Source organism: Phyllostomus hastatus, unplaced genomic scaffold (genome assembly GCF_019186645.2).
Source record: "Phyllostomus hastatus isolate PE091 unplaced genomic scaffold, TTU_PhHast_1.1 phas_contig_304, whole genome shotgun sequence".
In the NCBI taxonomy this organism is placed as follows: Eukaryota; Metazoa; Chordata; class Mammalia; order Chiroptera; family Phyllostomidae; genus Phyllostomus; species Phyllostomus hastatus.
The window spans coordinates 415,235-432,768 of NW_025333845.1; the positions used below are offsets into that span (position 1 = coordinate 415,235).

Below are 17,534 nucleotides of genomic sequence, written 5' to 3' on the forward strand. Positions count from 1 at the left end.
AGACAATATGTAAGCCAGAACAAGTATCCCTTAAAAAATATTTTGAAGTAACAGATGGAGTTAAAAAGTTTTAAAATTTACTAATAATTACCATTTATTTAGTCTACTTGCATGCATTTTTTAAAGCTTGCTATGAAAGAAGGTGATAGGATTAGTCAAAGAACATGTATGTATAACCCGTGAATAGGGATAACTGTGAAGATGGCCAGAGGAAAGGGATAGTGGAGGCTGGGGAAAAGGCGCAAATCAGGAGGGATGGGAATGTCTGCAATGATCAACAATAAAAATAAAGACAAAAATAAAGAGAAAATAAAGTTTTCTCTGCTTTTTCTTGAATGAGAAAAGTGGAATGTTAACCGCTTTTCTGTCACACATCTTATGAATTTACTTTGTTTTGCAATTTACCTGTTACTTTTATTCATGTAGTTTTATTTTAATATAAAGAACTTTTAAAATCTTTTTATTATCAAACAAATCTATCTCTTCATTTGAGTTTCTACTTTGTGTTGATAATTCAAAGCCCTCTTTTATCCCTGAGGTTATATATCCTCTCCTATTTTTCTTCTAGTTTTTTTCATAACATTATTTTAACACTGACATCTGTAATTGTTAAGTATGTTGTTAGGTAGTTATTTCCTTTTATTATTTCCAAAGAATTAGGTAGATTTTCAATCACTATTTGCTTTTTTCCATTTCCATGAAATATCTTTTTTCATATTTTTACTTTCAGTCCATGTGTGTGCCTTTTGGTCTAAAGTTAGCCTCTTATACACAGAATATGTAAGGGTCATGTTTTGTTATTCATTCAGGTACTGCATGTCTTTTGATTAAAGCTTTTTATCCATTTGCACTTAATGTAATTGTTGATAGATATATATTTATTGCCATTTTATTATTCATATTTTTATCTCTTTTTCTCTACTTCTTTTTATAGAAGACTGTTTAACATTTCTTGCAATACTAGTTTGGTGGTTATGAACTCCTTTAACATTTTCTTGTCTGGGAAACTCTTAATTTGTCCTTTGATTCTAAATGAGACCTTTGCTGGGTAGAGTAATCTTGATTATAGGTCTTTGCTTATCATCACTTTGAATATTTTGATCCTATGACCTCTGGTCTGCAAAGTTTCTGTTGAGAAATCAGCTGAAGTATTATGGGAAGTCCCTTATCAGTAACTAACTGCTTTTCTATTGCTGCTTTTATGATGCTCTCTTTGTCTTTAACCTTCATAATTTTAATTATGATGTGCCTTAGTGTAGGCCTCTTTGGGTTCATATTGTCTGGAACTCATTGTGGTTCCTGGAGTTGTATGTCTATTTCCTTTGCGATGTTAGGGAAGTTTTTTGTTCTTTTTTTAAAAAGATTTTACTTATTTATTTATTTTTAGAGAGAGTGGAAGGGAGGGACAAAGATAGGGACAGAAACATCGATGTGGTTACCTCTGTGCACCCTCTACTGGAGACCTGGCCCACAACCCAGGAATGTGCCCTGACTGAGATTCCATCCAGCAAAACTTTGGTTCGCAGAATGGCAATCAATCCACTGACCCACCCCAGCCAGGTCAGGTTAGGGAAGTTTTTCATCACTATTTTTTCAAATAGGTTTTCAATTTCTTGCTCTCTCTCTCTTCTCCTTCTAGTACCCCCATGATGCAAATGTTGATATGCTTAAAGTTGTCCCAGAGGCTCCTCCTACTATTCTCATTATTTCTACATTCTTTTTTTTCGTTTTTGCTGTTCTCATTGAGTGTTTTCTATTTCCTTATGTTCCAAATGATTTGATCCTCTGTTTCATCTACTCTGTTATTGATTCCCTGTAATGTAGTCTGTGTTTCATTTCATGTATTCTTCATTTATTACTGTTTTTTTTATGTTTTCTATTCCCATTTTTATGCTTTTTATGTCTTTGTTGAAGTGCATACTAAGTTCATCTATTTTCCCTAAGTTCATTAAGCATTTTTACAACTAATGATTTCAACTCTGCAGCTAGTAGATTTCTCATTTCCCTTTTGTTTAGTTTTCTTTTTCTAGGGCTTTGTTCTGTTCTTTTACTTGGGACATTTTTTTGTCTCCTCAGTTTGGCAGGCTCCATGTGTTTGTTTTTATGCATTAAGTATAGCTGCTATGTTTCCCAGTCTTCATAGAGTGACTTTAAGTAATAGGCTTCTTATAGAGCACAGTGGGGCATCTCCAATCACCTGGGCTGGACTCCTCAGGTGTTCCCCACATGTGGGTTTTGTGCACCTCCTGTTGTAGCTGAACCTTGATTACTGTTGGCACATCAATAATAGGAATTTACCCCAAGCTGAAAGGCAGTGAGTACTGGCTGCTACCACCATGGAGACTCTACTGTGCAGGAGGTGACCCCAGGAGCAGGACACAGTTCAACATAACTCAGGTACCCACCAAGTTCACCCATTAAGTATACAGCTCATGGAGTTGTTTGGGTACTTTGATGTTTTCAGAAGCTGTTTTCCAGGTGTGCTCTTTCTGGGGCTTCCCAGAAGGTGAGGGCAAGGTCAGTCACTACCTGTACCCTGCCTGTTCAGCAGTGCCACCTGGCGTAACCTACAAAGTGATCTGCAGATGGTTGTTCATTTTACTGGGATTAGAGGTGCCCAGGAAAGGCCAAGCTGTGAATCAAGGCTGGTTGCTGCTAGCACCAGGCCTGGGGTCACTCAGAGAGAGGTAATGGGTACACAGAGGCCAGATGCTCCTTTTTGGAGAGATTTTAGAAAAGTTGGAAGCCTGAGCCAAGACAGGCCATTGGGACTATATGTAGGGTGGGACAGGGTGTCAGGGAACCACTAGAGCAGGGCTCACAATGTTAGTTAAGTTTATGGAGACCCATCTCTGCTAGCTCTGTGAGGGAGAGCTCAGAAAAGGAACAATGGTCTCTGCCAGCATTTGTGCCTGAAAGAAAGCTGCCACTCCAGCCCCTGCCCTGATGCCAAACAATTCAGTTTTTCCTTATATGTCTTTGGCACCCTGCAAGCTGCTGCTCCAGGGCTAGAGGTCAGGTTGGGTGAGTCAGAACAAGCTCTTTTTAAAAGATTTTATCTGTTTATTTTTAAAAAGAAGGTAAGGGAAAAAGAAAGACAGAGAAAGAAACATCAATGTGTGGTTGCCTCTCATATGGCCCTTACTGGCCCACAATCGAGACATGTTCCCTAACTAGGAATCAAACCAGCAACCCTTCAGTTCACAGGCTGGCACTCCATCAACTGAGCCACACCAGCCAGGGCAGTTCATAAGCTCTTTAAGAGGAATACCTGTGGCTCCAGAGGCCCTCTGTCTCACTAAACCACAATCCCCACTAGTGTGCACAGCCAGAAGTCAGGACTTTTCTTCTCATGCTGGAATCCTGGGTTGAGGGGTTCCAATGTGAGACTGAGGCTTCTCACTCTTGGAGGGAGGTATCCCTCCCAATTTTTAACCACCAATTGATGTGAGTGTATGACCAGTCCATTATGTGTCTTCTTCCCTCCTACCAGTCTGGAAGTGGCTTCTTTCTTATATCATTATTTACAGGATTCCTGTTCAGCTACATTTCAGGTTGTTCTATAGTTTAGTTATAATGTAGATGTGGTTGTGGGAGATTCCAAATACTGTTTTTGCCTGTTTTGCTTGACTGAAACTATACATCTTATTTAGTAAGGTATCATCTGTAACACTCTTTGGCCCTAAACAGTTCTTAAGTACATAAAAAGGGATTAAAATATAGGGATTAAGATAAATTGGAAAATAAAATAAAACTTGTTAGTGGCTTTAAGTCTGCTATAAAGTGAAAAGTATGGTGAACCCAACTCTGTGCTTGAATTTCAGCATCATCATGATCATGGCAATTATAGAAACAAAACCAACAAAGAAGTAGGAATCCAAACAACCTGTCTGTTTAGATATGGGAGTGTACAAAAGACCTCTCTTCTTTGCCCAGCATCTGAATAAGTTGAAAAAATATATCAAATTCATACAGAGGGAAATCTGCTAATCCAAACAGTGGTAAAGTCTGCCCTGCTGTTGTTAATTTCTTTATCCTCTAAATATTGCTTTATTGTTTGCTAATTCTAATAGGGTTTTTCTTCTTCTATGCACTTTACTCACAAGCACCTACTGTATGCCAGGGTGCCAATTATCAATGTGATGCCTCTCAATTCCAAATCAACTCTTAATAGACTATTCTATCATAATGAAGATAGGCTTTTCAAAATTATTTTTCCAGTTGGCAAAATGTTAAGTTGTACTAGTAGTATGTTCTAGAGAGGTCCTGGAGGAGGAATGGGATTCTTTTCTTTGTTCTGATGTGATCCTCTAGGCAGAATCCTGCATTAATCTCTGTCTCTGTAGCACCAGGCTATGGCAAGGAGCTCAGCTTCTGTGGTGACAGCCTCCACCAGCACATATGGTTTTGCAGCAGAGGGTTTCAGTCTAATACCTCCTGTGAATGGCTCCCTTTTTATACCCTGTTAAGTGCCTTTGCAATAGAGTGTTGTTCTTCTGGAATTTATCTATGACTTACTTCTCTTATGCCTTACTTCTTATACCTTCAGGAAGTTGTATAGAAAGATCTGAGATTTAGTTCTTTTACATGGGAGGCTTCTGCTGGTACCCCAGAGAGAAGATTCTCAATAAATGATGCTAATGTGGCACCTCAGTGGGTGGCTTCTCATACATATTCCCTTGGGCAGCTTTGCAAACTCAAAAATTGTTCAACTTTCTGTTGAACCTCAGTCATGGTCTTTCTCAAGAGGTTTGGCTATCAGTACCAGGAGAAAGATGTTTCCCAGATTTTTCCTTAACTTATTGCTCTATCTAAGAACTAGGAACAGGGGCTGCTTCCTATCTTTCTATTATATTTTAGAGCCCTTGTTACACCTTCTTGATTTATCTTCTATTTCCAATTTTTAGTTATAGTTAAAAATCCTTTACAGTTAAATGTTTCTTTTCAAATTGCAGTGTGATTTCAGCCTCCTAATTGGAGCTGATATACTGAGTGGGGGTGTTTAATAATGAACAAATCATACAGATCCCTAAGTATGAGAAGTTTAGGGGCATGAATAGTACCAGCTTAGAAATAATATTTCTAGCTAGCTATGTATTTTTCTCTTTAATGAGGCAACTATTTTATGCATTATTATCAATATTAATTAATGATAGCACTTCTACCTTTATTTTTCATAATAATTGTAACAAAATGCTATTAAATTACATTTGCTAAGTCATGTGTCAAGCATTGTGAAGTGCTAGATGTTGCAATAAGCTTTTTTGTATACTTTGTCTCATTTAATCTTTATATTGCACCATAAGAAAGATATAAATCATTTTGAATATTTTACAGGCAATAAAAATGAGGTACGGGAAACATAAGTGATTTCTACAAGGTCAGAGCTAATAAATGGTAATGTTGTTTTCAATAGTTTGATTTCAAAGCTTATGTTCTAAACCACTATCCCACTTCACTTGTCAATTTACAGTACAAATATATCTTATACTTAATGACTAGATTGCATTTTTTGTATATAAATGTTTAATTTTAAATATGTCTTCTACAGTGTTCACCAAAGTTCATATCCATATTTTATTCTATCCTACCATATCTTATTCTATCCTATCCTGTCCTATTCTATCATCTTGGAGGCAATTTTGCTTCAATTGTCTTCACTACTTACTTGAAATTCTCAGAATACCAAACACATCATATAATTGTCAGTGATTTGGCATATGCCATTCCCCTTTTTTCTTTTTTCTTCTCTTTCCAAAAGAAAATACTATTTATTATTCATTTTAGATTAAGGGCTTCACCCTCTGATCTTATAAATCCTTGTACACACTTATGTATTGTCACTTACTAGATGTTTTTCAATATCTTTCTAAGTATATTCAGAATTGGAGCACAGGAAGAGACAACATCCATTTCAAATTCATACATTATTTCTAGAATCCAGCATCCACCTAAGTGGCTATTGAATGAGGACAGAACATTGGGATGTGCTATTGCTGATAACACTATACTAATGACTACACAGGCAAAGAGGCCATAAGAAGTACGATAAGAAAGAGAAGAGACCTCCAGTCATGTTTTGGATACGAATGCAAAAGCATCCTGAGAAGAATGGAATTCCCTTGGTGTGAGCCCATGACAGGGTTTGAAGACAGCAGTGAATATCAAGCCACAAAAGCCCCTCAGTCACATCTTTATCACAATATTAGCAGCACCTTCCTTCTAAATACAGACTGTGAGAAGCTCCAGAGAAGAAGCAGTGAAAGGACCTCCCCCTGCTTCCCTTCCTTTAAGCATATCTCCATGAGATGATGGAGGAAACTGGCATAAGAGTGATGGGGAGGAGGAGAAATGAGGAAAGCAAAATATTTAAGAAAAATATTGGAGGAATATGGTTATCTTTAGGCAGAAGAAATGAGTGGATTTAGGGCTATAGGGTCCTGGAGAGCTGAAGGGAGAGAAGACATTTGTAAGATGGGCTAAATAAAATAATTGATTTAAATAAACCATAGCAAAATTCTAACCCCCAAATCCAGCTTCAAGTTGAATCTTTTTCTGAAGGCAACAAAGAATAAGCAGCAGAGTCTGTTTCCCATGTATTACCTATTTACAACCTCTCTATTCATGGAGTCCAAGACACAGATACATTTTCCTGAGGTCTGACTTAACGCTTCATTTCTTTGTGTTTTAAATGCCCTGCCTTCCCATATGCCATCTGAATGAGAGACGCAGAAATAATTTAAAACACCAGTGCAATACGTGCGTTTTATTAAGCAGAAATCAGATGCTCAGATCCCTTCATGAAACTCCCACAGGCAGTTGTTGGGCTATGGGGCAAAAGGCACCTTTCCTGGAAAGCAGGAAAAGGAGCTCAATGGTATTTGTGAGCCAGGGCAGTGGCCACACCAGCCACCACCTTCTGATAGGCAGCCTGCACCTGAGGGGTGAATTCCTTGCCAAAGGTGCGAGCCAGCACAACCACCAGCACGTTGCCCAGGAGCTGTGGAGAAGAGACAAGAGGTATGGTTGTGGTTAGCGATGAACCCACCTTGGACTTAGAATATTCCAGCCTCTTCCCAGACTGTGCTTTTTGAATATAAACAGAAAGATAGGTGGAATTTTGATGTCACTATTAATGCAAATCCACCCACATCAGCCTGAATTTTCACTTGGTGATGTTCCTCTTTTTCTGCCTTACATCTGAACTTAAGTTATCACTGTAATTCTTTAGAACCATGCAAAGAAGTGAACATATTTGAAAGGAAAGGAAGAGGTAGAGGAAAGAAAGTATTAGATAATTTTAAGTGCACTTAAACAAGACATTTTTTAAATTAAATACTCAAAATAAAAAGTTTGCTTAAAAAGTAAAGAGAAGACATTGCAGAAAACAGAAAGAAAAAAATAAGAATGTATTAGAAGAAACAATGCTTGTGAGCACAGAGGGCAAAAAAAAAAAATCCTTAAATGGTCTTGTGGAATCGTAGGGATGCAACCAGAGTACCCCTAACTCATTCTAAAATATGCCCTGAAGTTTATGCCCTCTCCCCATGAGGCCACAATGAACCAAGGTTGCTTGCTGCTAGTGCCAGGCCTGGAGTCACAGAGAGAGGTACTGGGCACACAGAGTCAAGATGCTGCTTGTTTGAGAGATTTTAGAAAAGTTGGAACCCCTGTCACCAGGACATAACCTTGACCATGAAAAGAAAGAAGGAGAACATTGAGTGTTCCAGTGACTCACCCTGAAGTTCTCAGGATCCACGTGCAGCTTGTCACAATGCAGCTCACTCAGCTTAGCAAAGGTGCCCTTGAGGTTGTCAAGATGCTGCAGACCATTACTGAAGGAGTCAAGCACTTTCTTGCCATGGCTCTTCACCTTAGGGGTTGCCAAACACAGCGGAAGCAGAAGACAGGTCCCCAAAGGAGTCAAAGAACCTCTGAGTCCAGGGGTAGACCACCAGCAGCCTGAGGGGTGAACACAGCACAGAGAAAAGGGGGAGTCAGTGTCTGTCAGAAACCCTAGGGACTGCACTGTGTCCACACACCCAGCTTCTACTCACCCCCCTTATGCCTGGATACCAACCTGCCCAGGGCCTCACCACCAACTTCTTCCACGTTCACCTTGCCCCACAGGCCAGTGACAGCACTCTTCTCCTCACCAGTCAGATGCACCATGTTGGCTGTTTGTTTAGTTGCTAGTGAACACAGTTGTGTCAGAAGCAAGTGTAAGCAGCAGCTGGCCCTTCTCTTCTTTTTATGCCCAGCCCTGGCTCCTGCCCTCCCTGTTCCTGTGAGCAGATTGGCCCAGGCCTGGGTGTGGTCTTCAGGGTGAGGACTGAATGATGACAGCCATACCTGTCCTTGGCAGTTCTGGCACTGACTTATGAGTCTGACTTCTGACTCTCAGCCCTCTCTCTAGGTATTTCTAGGTCCCATTCAGCAGTACAAAATGCTATTTAGAATCAACCTCCTTGGGAAATCTACTTAAATAATTGTTAGAATCACTTAGAGATTGCCGCCTCAATTTTCTTATTTCTGAAATGAAGAATCTAAAGTTCAGAAAGTGGAGAGGAAGTGCTCCCTGTAGTTCAACTTAAGAGTGCATGGATAGATCTCCTACTGTGTCTTTAGAATGCACAAAATGTTTACAAGAACAGCATGCATGAAACATTGCCCCCATACTAAGTATATCTTCTTTTTCTTTGTTCCATTAAATCTTTCTGGTAAGAAAATACCTACTAATTTATTTATTTTTTCTTAATTTAGTCACATAACCAAATACATGATGACTGAAAAATAGAATGAATATGAATCGAGAGTGTCCTGTGAAATAGTTACCCTATTAGATTTGTAGATTCACAGATGGAAACACAGAGATGTTTCAATGTTGTAAGAAACACAAATAAGTGAAAAATCAATTACAAACCAAAATCATGACTTGAGAGAAGTAATTTTTTCAAAGACTAACCAGGGTCATACATTATGTTCCATCCTGGACTGGTGTGAGAAAGTGCTGAGAGAAGAGAGAAGCTTCCCTGTGACTTAAAAGATGGGGTAGGGAAGTGGAAATGAATTCCAGCCTTGCCTCATGCTATTTTTTTTTCCTTAGGCTGCCAAGAATGCTGTGGTATAATTATTTCTCTGATTCAAATTCATCACCCATAGTCTCACTTTCCCTATAAATTGTGTTTGTTTAAACCTTCTTTTACTAAAATTTACCCTTATCTCTACAGCTTTTCTAATACCCACTCCCTGCCCAGCCCCACCCCACCCCCACCCCCCTTGGAGCTCCTTTTCTCCATGTTGTAAGTCCTGTTAACTTTTCAGGCTAGGAAAAAAGGCCTGAAGTATAAAATTCTGTTCCTTGTTATTAAAAATGCAATGAAAAGATCAAAATCAGCAAGTATGTCTGAGCTCAGCACACAGTCTTTGAGTTCTCTGCAAGGCCCTGCTTGTTATTTTCCACAATTTGCATCATCTCTACTTCCTGCATGTAGAGATGATGCTTTCCCTCTTCCCAAATTTTCATTTCCATCCAGTAAGAAAAAGGCTATACATTTTTGTTTTTTGACTTTCCATGTTTCTCCTACCATAGACTCTTTTGATTCAGGTGTTCTGATGTCTAGAATCACTTTCTCTTTTGCCATCACTGGAAACAAATATGTAATAGAAATCCCACATCTTTTCAGTTCTAATACTCTGAAACTCCAACTACAAAAACAATTTTAGGGGGGTAAACCAGAGGAAAAGAACTTTATTTTCAGTTGTTCCAAATAAATTCATAAAAATCTTGCTTCCATTCCTCCATTTCCCAAAATACTTATTCCATTATGGTTAGATAAATAAAAATTCCTCATTCCTCTTATCTGTCCCAGACCCCAGCAAGTACTTGTGAATAAGCTCACTTTGATTATTCTCAAACATATAGGGAAGGCTTGGTTTTCATCTGCCTATTTGAAGATAAGTTCAGAATTAAATGCCCCCCAAAAGATTACAGGTATAAAAAAGATAGAAATTGAATATTTTTTTATTTATATTCACCTTTCTCTGAGCAAAAAGGATCTTACTGGGGAAAGAATCCACATGCTGACTTCTGGGAAAAGAGGTCTTTTAAATGTTTTAAATGTTAATAACAAAGAACACCATTTGTTTTGACTTTCAGATCTTGAGTTTCACTTTATTATGTTTAAGGCTTTTTTAGCTTTATCATTGTTTTACATTCAGATTGTTTTCAAAACCCTATTTCACATTCTTAATATCAGAGGTCAGGCTAATGTATGTGTAAGGAGATCTTCTAGGGAGTGTTTGGAAATGTGTTTTTTAATAACTTAGTGTCATGGAAAATTCACAGACCTAACTAAATGATAGTATAGACTACATTTATATTTTTCTATAAAGAGCCACTTCAAGCTTACAAGTTGTGCTATCTTGGTCAACAGAAATCAGGCCCTACTTAAAGACTTCCTCTACCATTCTCTATTCTCAAAAATGGTTCCCTTAAATGTTTCTGTTGTGTTATTTTCCTAAGTCTTCTCCGGCCATGAATAACCTAGGGGCCACTCTTTTGTACTTCAGCTACCATCATCCTAGTTTCAGGACAAAAGGTGCTGCTTTCTCTCACTGTTGCTACTTCATATCATTTAAGTGTAAAACGAACTTTTCCTTCCATTACCCTTAACCCTACTAGAACAAGTCTGCAAGTTGATATAAAACATCAAAAAGCTCAGACATTCCAGACAAAAATAAAAAGTATAAATTATGATAATTGTGGTTATGCTCAGAGCCTCAGGCTCAAATCCAAATCAGTGTTCAAAGGTTCTGGAAAGCTCCTTAGGCTCACTGTCATCTTCACCATTATGACCTTACATCTACCCTGTGAAGGGGTACATCTACGGGGTGTCTACTGTACTTTGATTGCAGCCCCACTGAGCACTGACACACACACATCACAGGTCCAGACAGAAGTTTCTTTCCTTTACCCTAGTCTGTAAGTTTACTTAATTCCTAATGTTCTACCCAAAATGGGCCTAGTCTGAGTATGATTAAGAGGATACATATTAACTTCCTTCAAGAGAATCATGGCGTTTTTCCAGAGGTATGTGGTTTCATCATTTGTTTAAAAACTTGCACTCCACTACAACACTTTTTTATATGATTTAGTGTACAATCCTAAATTCCTGAAGAGGACAGTTACAGCAATTTAATCTATATTCCCTTGGTCAAACACAGTTTTTTCCCCTCTCCTTTCTCCCAGATGTACAATCTCTTAGTTATTTTTATTGAACAGTCTTTTAAAAATTAAATTAAATTAAATTAATAAAATTAAACAAAATAAAAATTCTCTGAAAAGAGCAAAAGTCATAGAAAAAAGAACATAAACACAGAATAGTTTAGAAATAAGATAGTTTAACTCATTTTTAAGTCAAAATTTTCTCTTTGGTAATGGAAATTTCAGGCCCAATTTCTAGTCTGTATTCATGGGCTATTTCCAGAGGTAAAAGAATAAAAGAGGGTATAGTAAGCCTCCATATACTTTTGTTCTTTTCATGATCATTTTGAGGAAAGAAGGGCATTTTGTTTCCTCCTTTCCAGACCACAATTTCTCTTATTCTGTTTCAAATTCTCTGAAAGTGTCTTCTATTTGATTCTCACAAGGACTTTTTGGAAATCAAGAATGTGGAAGTAATCTTCCTAATATTTCCCTGAGGTGTTTCTGCTTCTGGGATGTGAATCTGTGGTTGTTAAAAAGATCCTACTCAGATATGAACAGGTCTCGGTGTCTACTATGAACAAGGACCTGAGAAGAAAAAAATGAATATGAAAAGCTTCAGCTCTCAGACAATGCAAAATATAGTGGTGAAACCATAACTGTAATATGTTATTTATACCTGGTAATATAAGCAGAGTTTTTATGAAAGCATTTTCATATAGAAAAAAAGAAACAGATTCTGTTTCAAGTAGTCAAGTTTAAAATTAATTAACAGGAAATGATATAGATTTAAAGAAATATGTACAAGTTAGAAAGTTTTAGAAATTCTTCAAAGATGTTTTACTGCCTATGATCAGAAAGCAAATGCCGATCAGTGTTTTACTTTCCTATGTGCCTCCTCATAGTATATTATATCCTCAACACCCAAAGAATTCTGTGCCATGTTCTACTGTTCAGATTGTCCTCCGATCCCATGAGTTCTAACACCAGGAATAATCATCTACTCATTCACTTATTTCATTTAATAAATATTTTTAACTGCCTATAGAGGAACTTAAGGCACAGTACTCACATGGGATAGTACAGAATAGTAACTATTTGTACAGAATGGATTATGAGAGTAATGAATAAGAAGAAATGTGAAAATTGGGAAGGAGGTTGGAATGACTCTCTTAGGCAATATTGGAAAGTTGATTAAGCCAAAGTCAAAAATGGTCAAAGTGATATTCAAGCATTAAACTTTGCCTGAAAGCAGGTGTTGTGGGGGGAGGGGGGGAGGGGAACGTTGTTTGGGAGATGTTCTGGGAAAAGTGAGAGAGGTGGGGTGTTTCTTAGAATAGGAGCATTTGATGGAGTCTAGTATTGTGTGATACACAGTACAGGCAAGAGAAATAGAAAAAAAAACATAACAGTGTCTTGAGCAATCATTAGTCTCTAGTCAAGCACATTATATTTTGAGTAAGTATAGGAAATGGACCAGAGCATTAGCCTAAAGGTCATGTCTTAGGTTTCACATGAGAGCCCTTGTAATGCCTGAATTATCTCCATATTTCAAAACTCCTTGAAAAGTCCCATGCTTCAGAGGTAGAAGTGTCATCCTTTAATGACTGTGTATGGTTCCCTCCCTTTTCTTATTTTCCTTGACCTCCTTGTACAAGACACAAGCACTCCCTGTGGAAGATCCTCAGGGATGTTCTAATTTCTTCAGAGGAGAAAAATTTTTTAAAAAAATAAATGAAATGAATCAAGAAGTTGAGCTGAAATTCTTTTATTAGGCAGAGGCCATGCCCTTGAGGGTGGGCACTATTTCCCCAAGTTCAGAAGATGGAATATAGAGAAATAGGGTCTTCCAAAGGTCACGAGGAAATAGGGCAGGATCTCAGTGGTATTTGTGAGCCAGGGCAGTGGCCACACCAGCCACCACCTTCTGATAGGCAGCCTGCACCTGAGGGGTGAATTCCTTGCCAAAGGTGCGAGCCAGCACAACCACCAGCACGTTGCCCAGGAGCTGTGGGGAAGAGGTAGACAGACGTATATGCATATTAACACCTTGGATTCAAAGAAATTGGGCCAACAATATTTTTTTCCTGCCTACACTTGAGCCCAAATTGATCCTCGGGTTATTCCCACCAGCATGCATTAGTAAATATTTATGTGTTTATATTACATATATATACATATATATAAAGTATTTATATATTTTACTATAAATATTATATGTACTATAATTGGCAAACTAGGATGAAGGGCTGCCTTTCAGGAACTACTGCAACCCTTCTTCCTACTTCTGGTCTTTTCATTCTCAGATATTTACTTTTCTTTTTTGTCCATTGAGTATTGACCCTGTAAAGTTCAGATTAATTTTTAATTTTTAAATTATGTAGGCATATCTCTACTTTGAGGCATCCTTTCAAATCCCTTTCAAATCCACATGGAGTATTTTCCAAGTGTAGAGGAAGGAAGTGGAAGTTGGTGTATATAGTTTGAGAACTGGGTAGGGAAAAGTAAACTGCAGTGGGGAATAGAGAAGTAAAAAATAAGACATTAAAGAAACAGCTTGATTTTTAAAAAGCAAGTTTGTGAGAAAAAATAATATGATATTAAAGAAAAATATGAAACTATATACATTTTGAAAAGTATTAAGTAATGAGGTATAGTAAAACAAAAAGGAATGTGGAGGAAGAACAGGTAGGTAGAAGAACCAGATTGAAAGATGAGACAGTGAAAAGAAAAAAGTGGAACATCTAGACTCACCCTGAAGTTCTCAGGATCCACGTGCAGCTTGTCACAATGCAGCTCACTCAGCTTAGCAAAGGTGCCCTTGAGGTTGTCAAGATGCTGCAGACCATTACTGAAGGAGTCAAGCACTTTCTTGCCATGGCTCTTCACCTTAGGGTTGCCAAACACAGCGGAAGCAGAAGACAGGTCCCCAAAGGAGTCAAAGAACCTCTGAGTCCAGGGGTAGACCACCAGCAGCCTGAGGGGTGAACACAGCACAGAGAAAAGGGGGAGTCAGTGTCTGTCAGAAACCCTAGGGACTGCACTGTGTCCACACACCCAGCTTCTACTCACCCCCCTTATGCCTGGATACCAACCTGCCCAGGGCCTCACCACCAACTTCTTCCACGTTCACCTTGCCCCACAGGCCAGTGACAGCACTCTTCTCCTCACCAGTCAGATGCACCATGTTGGCTGTTTGTTTAGTTGCTAGTGAACACAGTTGTGTCAGAAGCAAGTGTAAGCAGCAGCTGGCCCTTCTCTTCTTTTTATGCCCAGCCCTGGCTCCTGCCTTCCCTGTTCCTGTGAGCAGATTGGCCCAGGGCATGGCAGAAATTCATTGGTTTGTGAGCATGTGGGATGCACTCTCACTCTCAGTTGCCTTCACCTGGTCTTGAGATCAGGTGTTCTGGGTCTTGTATGTCTTGAATCAGACACTGTGGTCTCCCTCTATTCACCCCCTGACCTCATCTCCTTTGGCAGATGCTTCTACAAATATACTCCCATTCTAATCCCTGCATAAGTGTTTTAGCAAGATATGGTGGGATGTATTTTAGAGTTCAACTCATCTAGTTCTTTCATTTTTAGATAAGAAGCCTAAGTCTTAAAAGGCAGAAATTTTATCAAGTAGGCTCTTTATGGAGCTTCTCTTTGTCTCTAGAGATATTTATAAATGGGTGAAACAGGTGAATATTTTGCCATAGTTCTAACTTGCCTTCTTTCTCCTACTTGGTTAGTCACACACTCTTTTATTCATTTCTTTCTTAAAATAAATGTCCATTAAAATAATGAAAAATAATAAACAATATCTGCTAACTACTAAAATGGGTTTCAGAGCATGAAATGTAGTGAAAGATAAATCAAAATATATAATACCTACTACATAATAATTTAAAACTATATCTCACTAAAGGAAGAATGCACAGAAATTGAAAAAGAGATGTACCTCATTCAGCCAGATTAAGTCTGACAGGGTTTTAGAGAAAATTCAAATGCAGAAATTTGTCCATCTGTGTTCTTGTGGAAAAAGGAAAGAAGGTAGGAAGGGAAGAAGGGAGGAAGAAAGTGAAGAAAAATAGGAGGGAAGGACTAACTAAATTGAAAAGAATTAACTGAAAGGGAAAGAGGAGAAAAATATATAAAGATGAGAGGTGAGATTGGTAATTACAAAATTTGTCAAGGATGTAGATTAACAAAAATTCTCATACTCTCTTACTGAGAGTGTAAAATAGTTGAATGGATTTTGAAACTATTTGATATATATACTAAAGCAGAAAATATGCAAAACCCATGATCTAACAATCATACTTTTACATAAACAGAAATGCAAGCTTGTGTGTATCCAAAGATATGGCTAGGAATGCTTATCATATCTGTGTACATAAGAATCTGAAACTAGTAGCAACTTAAATATTCCTCTCTTGGTGGAATGAATAAATTATGGGATAGTAAAATAATAAAATATTACACAGCAATTTAAATTAGTGCTTCACAGGCAAAAATAGAGATGAATTGTACAAAATAGTGTTGATTAAAAGAAACCAGACAGTAATTTGACTGACATGGTTTATATGTAGAAAGATGGACAGTGGTGACTTTAACTCAGATCACAAGAAAACATGATTATACAATAGAAAGTTACAGAGGAGTCATGAATGATCTTTAAACTAGGCTACAGATTACTTTTCTTTAATCTGAAAGCTAGGAAAAGTATGAAAAAATTCAAGGAAGAGGGTGGCATGATTTGATTTATATCTTTCAATAATTATTCTGGATTCAGTGTATAAATAGATTTTAGAGGTAGAATAAATAACAGACAAATAGTTAGAATATTGTGGTAGGAGGAGGAAGTAAACACACCATCTCTATTTTCAGGCTTAACCAATGAATGATGCATTAAGTCACTGAGATGAGGAATGCAAGAAAAGGGCTAAGTTAGCAGGGATAGATTAGCAAAAAAAAAGGAATTCACTCTTGGATATATTATATTCAATGCACTCCTGAACAATCCCAAATTGGATATTAAACAAATAGATTTGTGCATCTTGAGTTTAAAAAGAATAGAATGAGGTTATGAATATACACTGAGCCTTGACCAGTGTGGTTCAGTTGGACATTATCTTGCAAGGCAAAATGTTGCCAGTTTGATTCCTCATCAGGGCACATGCCTGGGTTATGGGTTCAGTCTCTGGTTGGGATGTGTTCAAGAGGCAACTGATCAATATTTCTCTCTCACATTGATGTTTCTCTCCCTCTCTTCCTCCCTTCACCTTTCTCAAAAAGTAAAATAAATAAAAGATATATTTTTAAAAGAATACACAGTGAAATAGGGTACAGGGGAACACATCACAATACATTGTACAAACCACCACCACAACCTTTAAAAATGACAGACAATGCACTTTACAAATACTTTCTTGAAACCTTGTAGTGTATGAGTTCTGTGTGAAAAAAGTCTAGCCATTGTTAATAATGAGAACATTTTGTGTGGCATTGATATAACCTGGCAGCCAAGGAGAGTGACCTGGGATACACATGCATGAACAATGACAACCTCACTGTACTAATCAGTGGGCACAGTAGATGCCGTTGAGTAAGCATATGTATTCTGTGACCATTGAATTCAAAATGACTGAGCTAGTTGAATAACTAATCTGCATAAATTTTACATTAAGATCAAACATTCCTCCACAGAAACTATTTCAACAATTCAGAGGGTTTTCAAGGATGATACAATGCGTGCAGCACAAATAAAACTGTGGCACAAATGCTTCAAAGTTTCAGCAAGATCAAAGCCATGTTAACTGTGTTTTTTGATTTTGAAGGTTTGTCCATCATGAGTATGTCCATCCAGGCCAAACAATTAAAAAGAAGTACTATTTCAATTTTCTTCCTCAGTTGAGAGATGTGATATGACAAAAATGTCCACAGCTATGGCCAACTGATGATCAGCAGCTTCATCACAACATCATACCTGCTCATGCTTCACATCTAGCGCAGAGTTTTTTTGTGAAGCATCAAATCACCCAGGTGACTCAGCCTCCATACAGCCCAGGTTTGGTGCCCTGTGATCTCTGGCTTTTCCCAAAACTAAAATCACCTTTGAAAAGGAAGAGATTTCAGACCACCATTGAGATTCAGGAAAATATTATAGGCAGCTGATAGCCACTCCAACAAAGGATTTTGCAGAGTGTTTTGAACAATGGAACACACTGGGAGAACTGTGTGAGGTCCCAAGGTGCCTACTTTGAAGGGGACTGAAGCGTCATTGTCCTATGTACAATGTTTCTTATATTTGTATCTTCAATAAATGTTTCTATTTTTCATACTA

At 37.9% G+C, this 17,534-nt stretch overlaps 2 protein-coding genes across 2 annotated transcripts; both read right to left on the bottom strand.

The window, feature by feature from the left end:
- Positions 1–6,751: 6,751 nt before the first annotated feature.
- Positions 6,752–8,229, bottom strand: LOC123819185 (hemoglobin subunit beta-like). The gene is given in 4 exon segments (XM_045839478.1): positions 6,752–7,000; positions 7,739–7,879; positions 7,881–7,962; positions 8,081–8,229. Coding segments are annotated over 4 exon segments (444 nt in total). The 5' UTR covers positions 8,173–8,229; the 3' UTR covers positions 6,752–6,871.
- Positions 8,230–12,958: 4,729 nt separating this feature from the next.
- LOC123819184 (hemoglobin subunit beta) lies at positions 12,959–14,463 on the bottom strand. Its single transcript, XM_045839476.1, has 3 exons — positions 14,302–14,463; positions 13,961–14,183; positions 12,959–13,214 (listed from the first exon to the last, which is right to left on the bottom strand). The coding sequence occupies exons 1-3, from the start codon at positions 14,391–14,393 to the stop codon at positions 13,086–13,088; spliced, it is 444 nt and encodes a 147-aa protein (XP_045695432.1). The 5' UTR covers positions 14,394–14,463; the 3' UTR covers positions 12,959–13,085.
- Between the last annotated feature and the right edge of the window lie 3,071 nt (positions 14,464–17,534).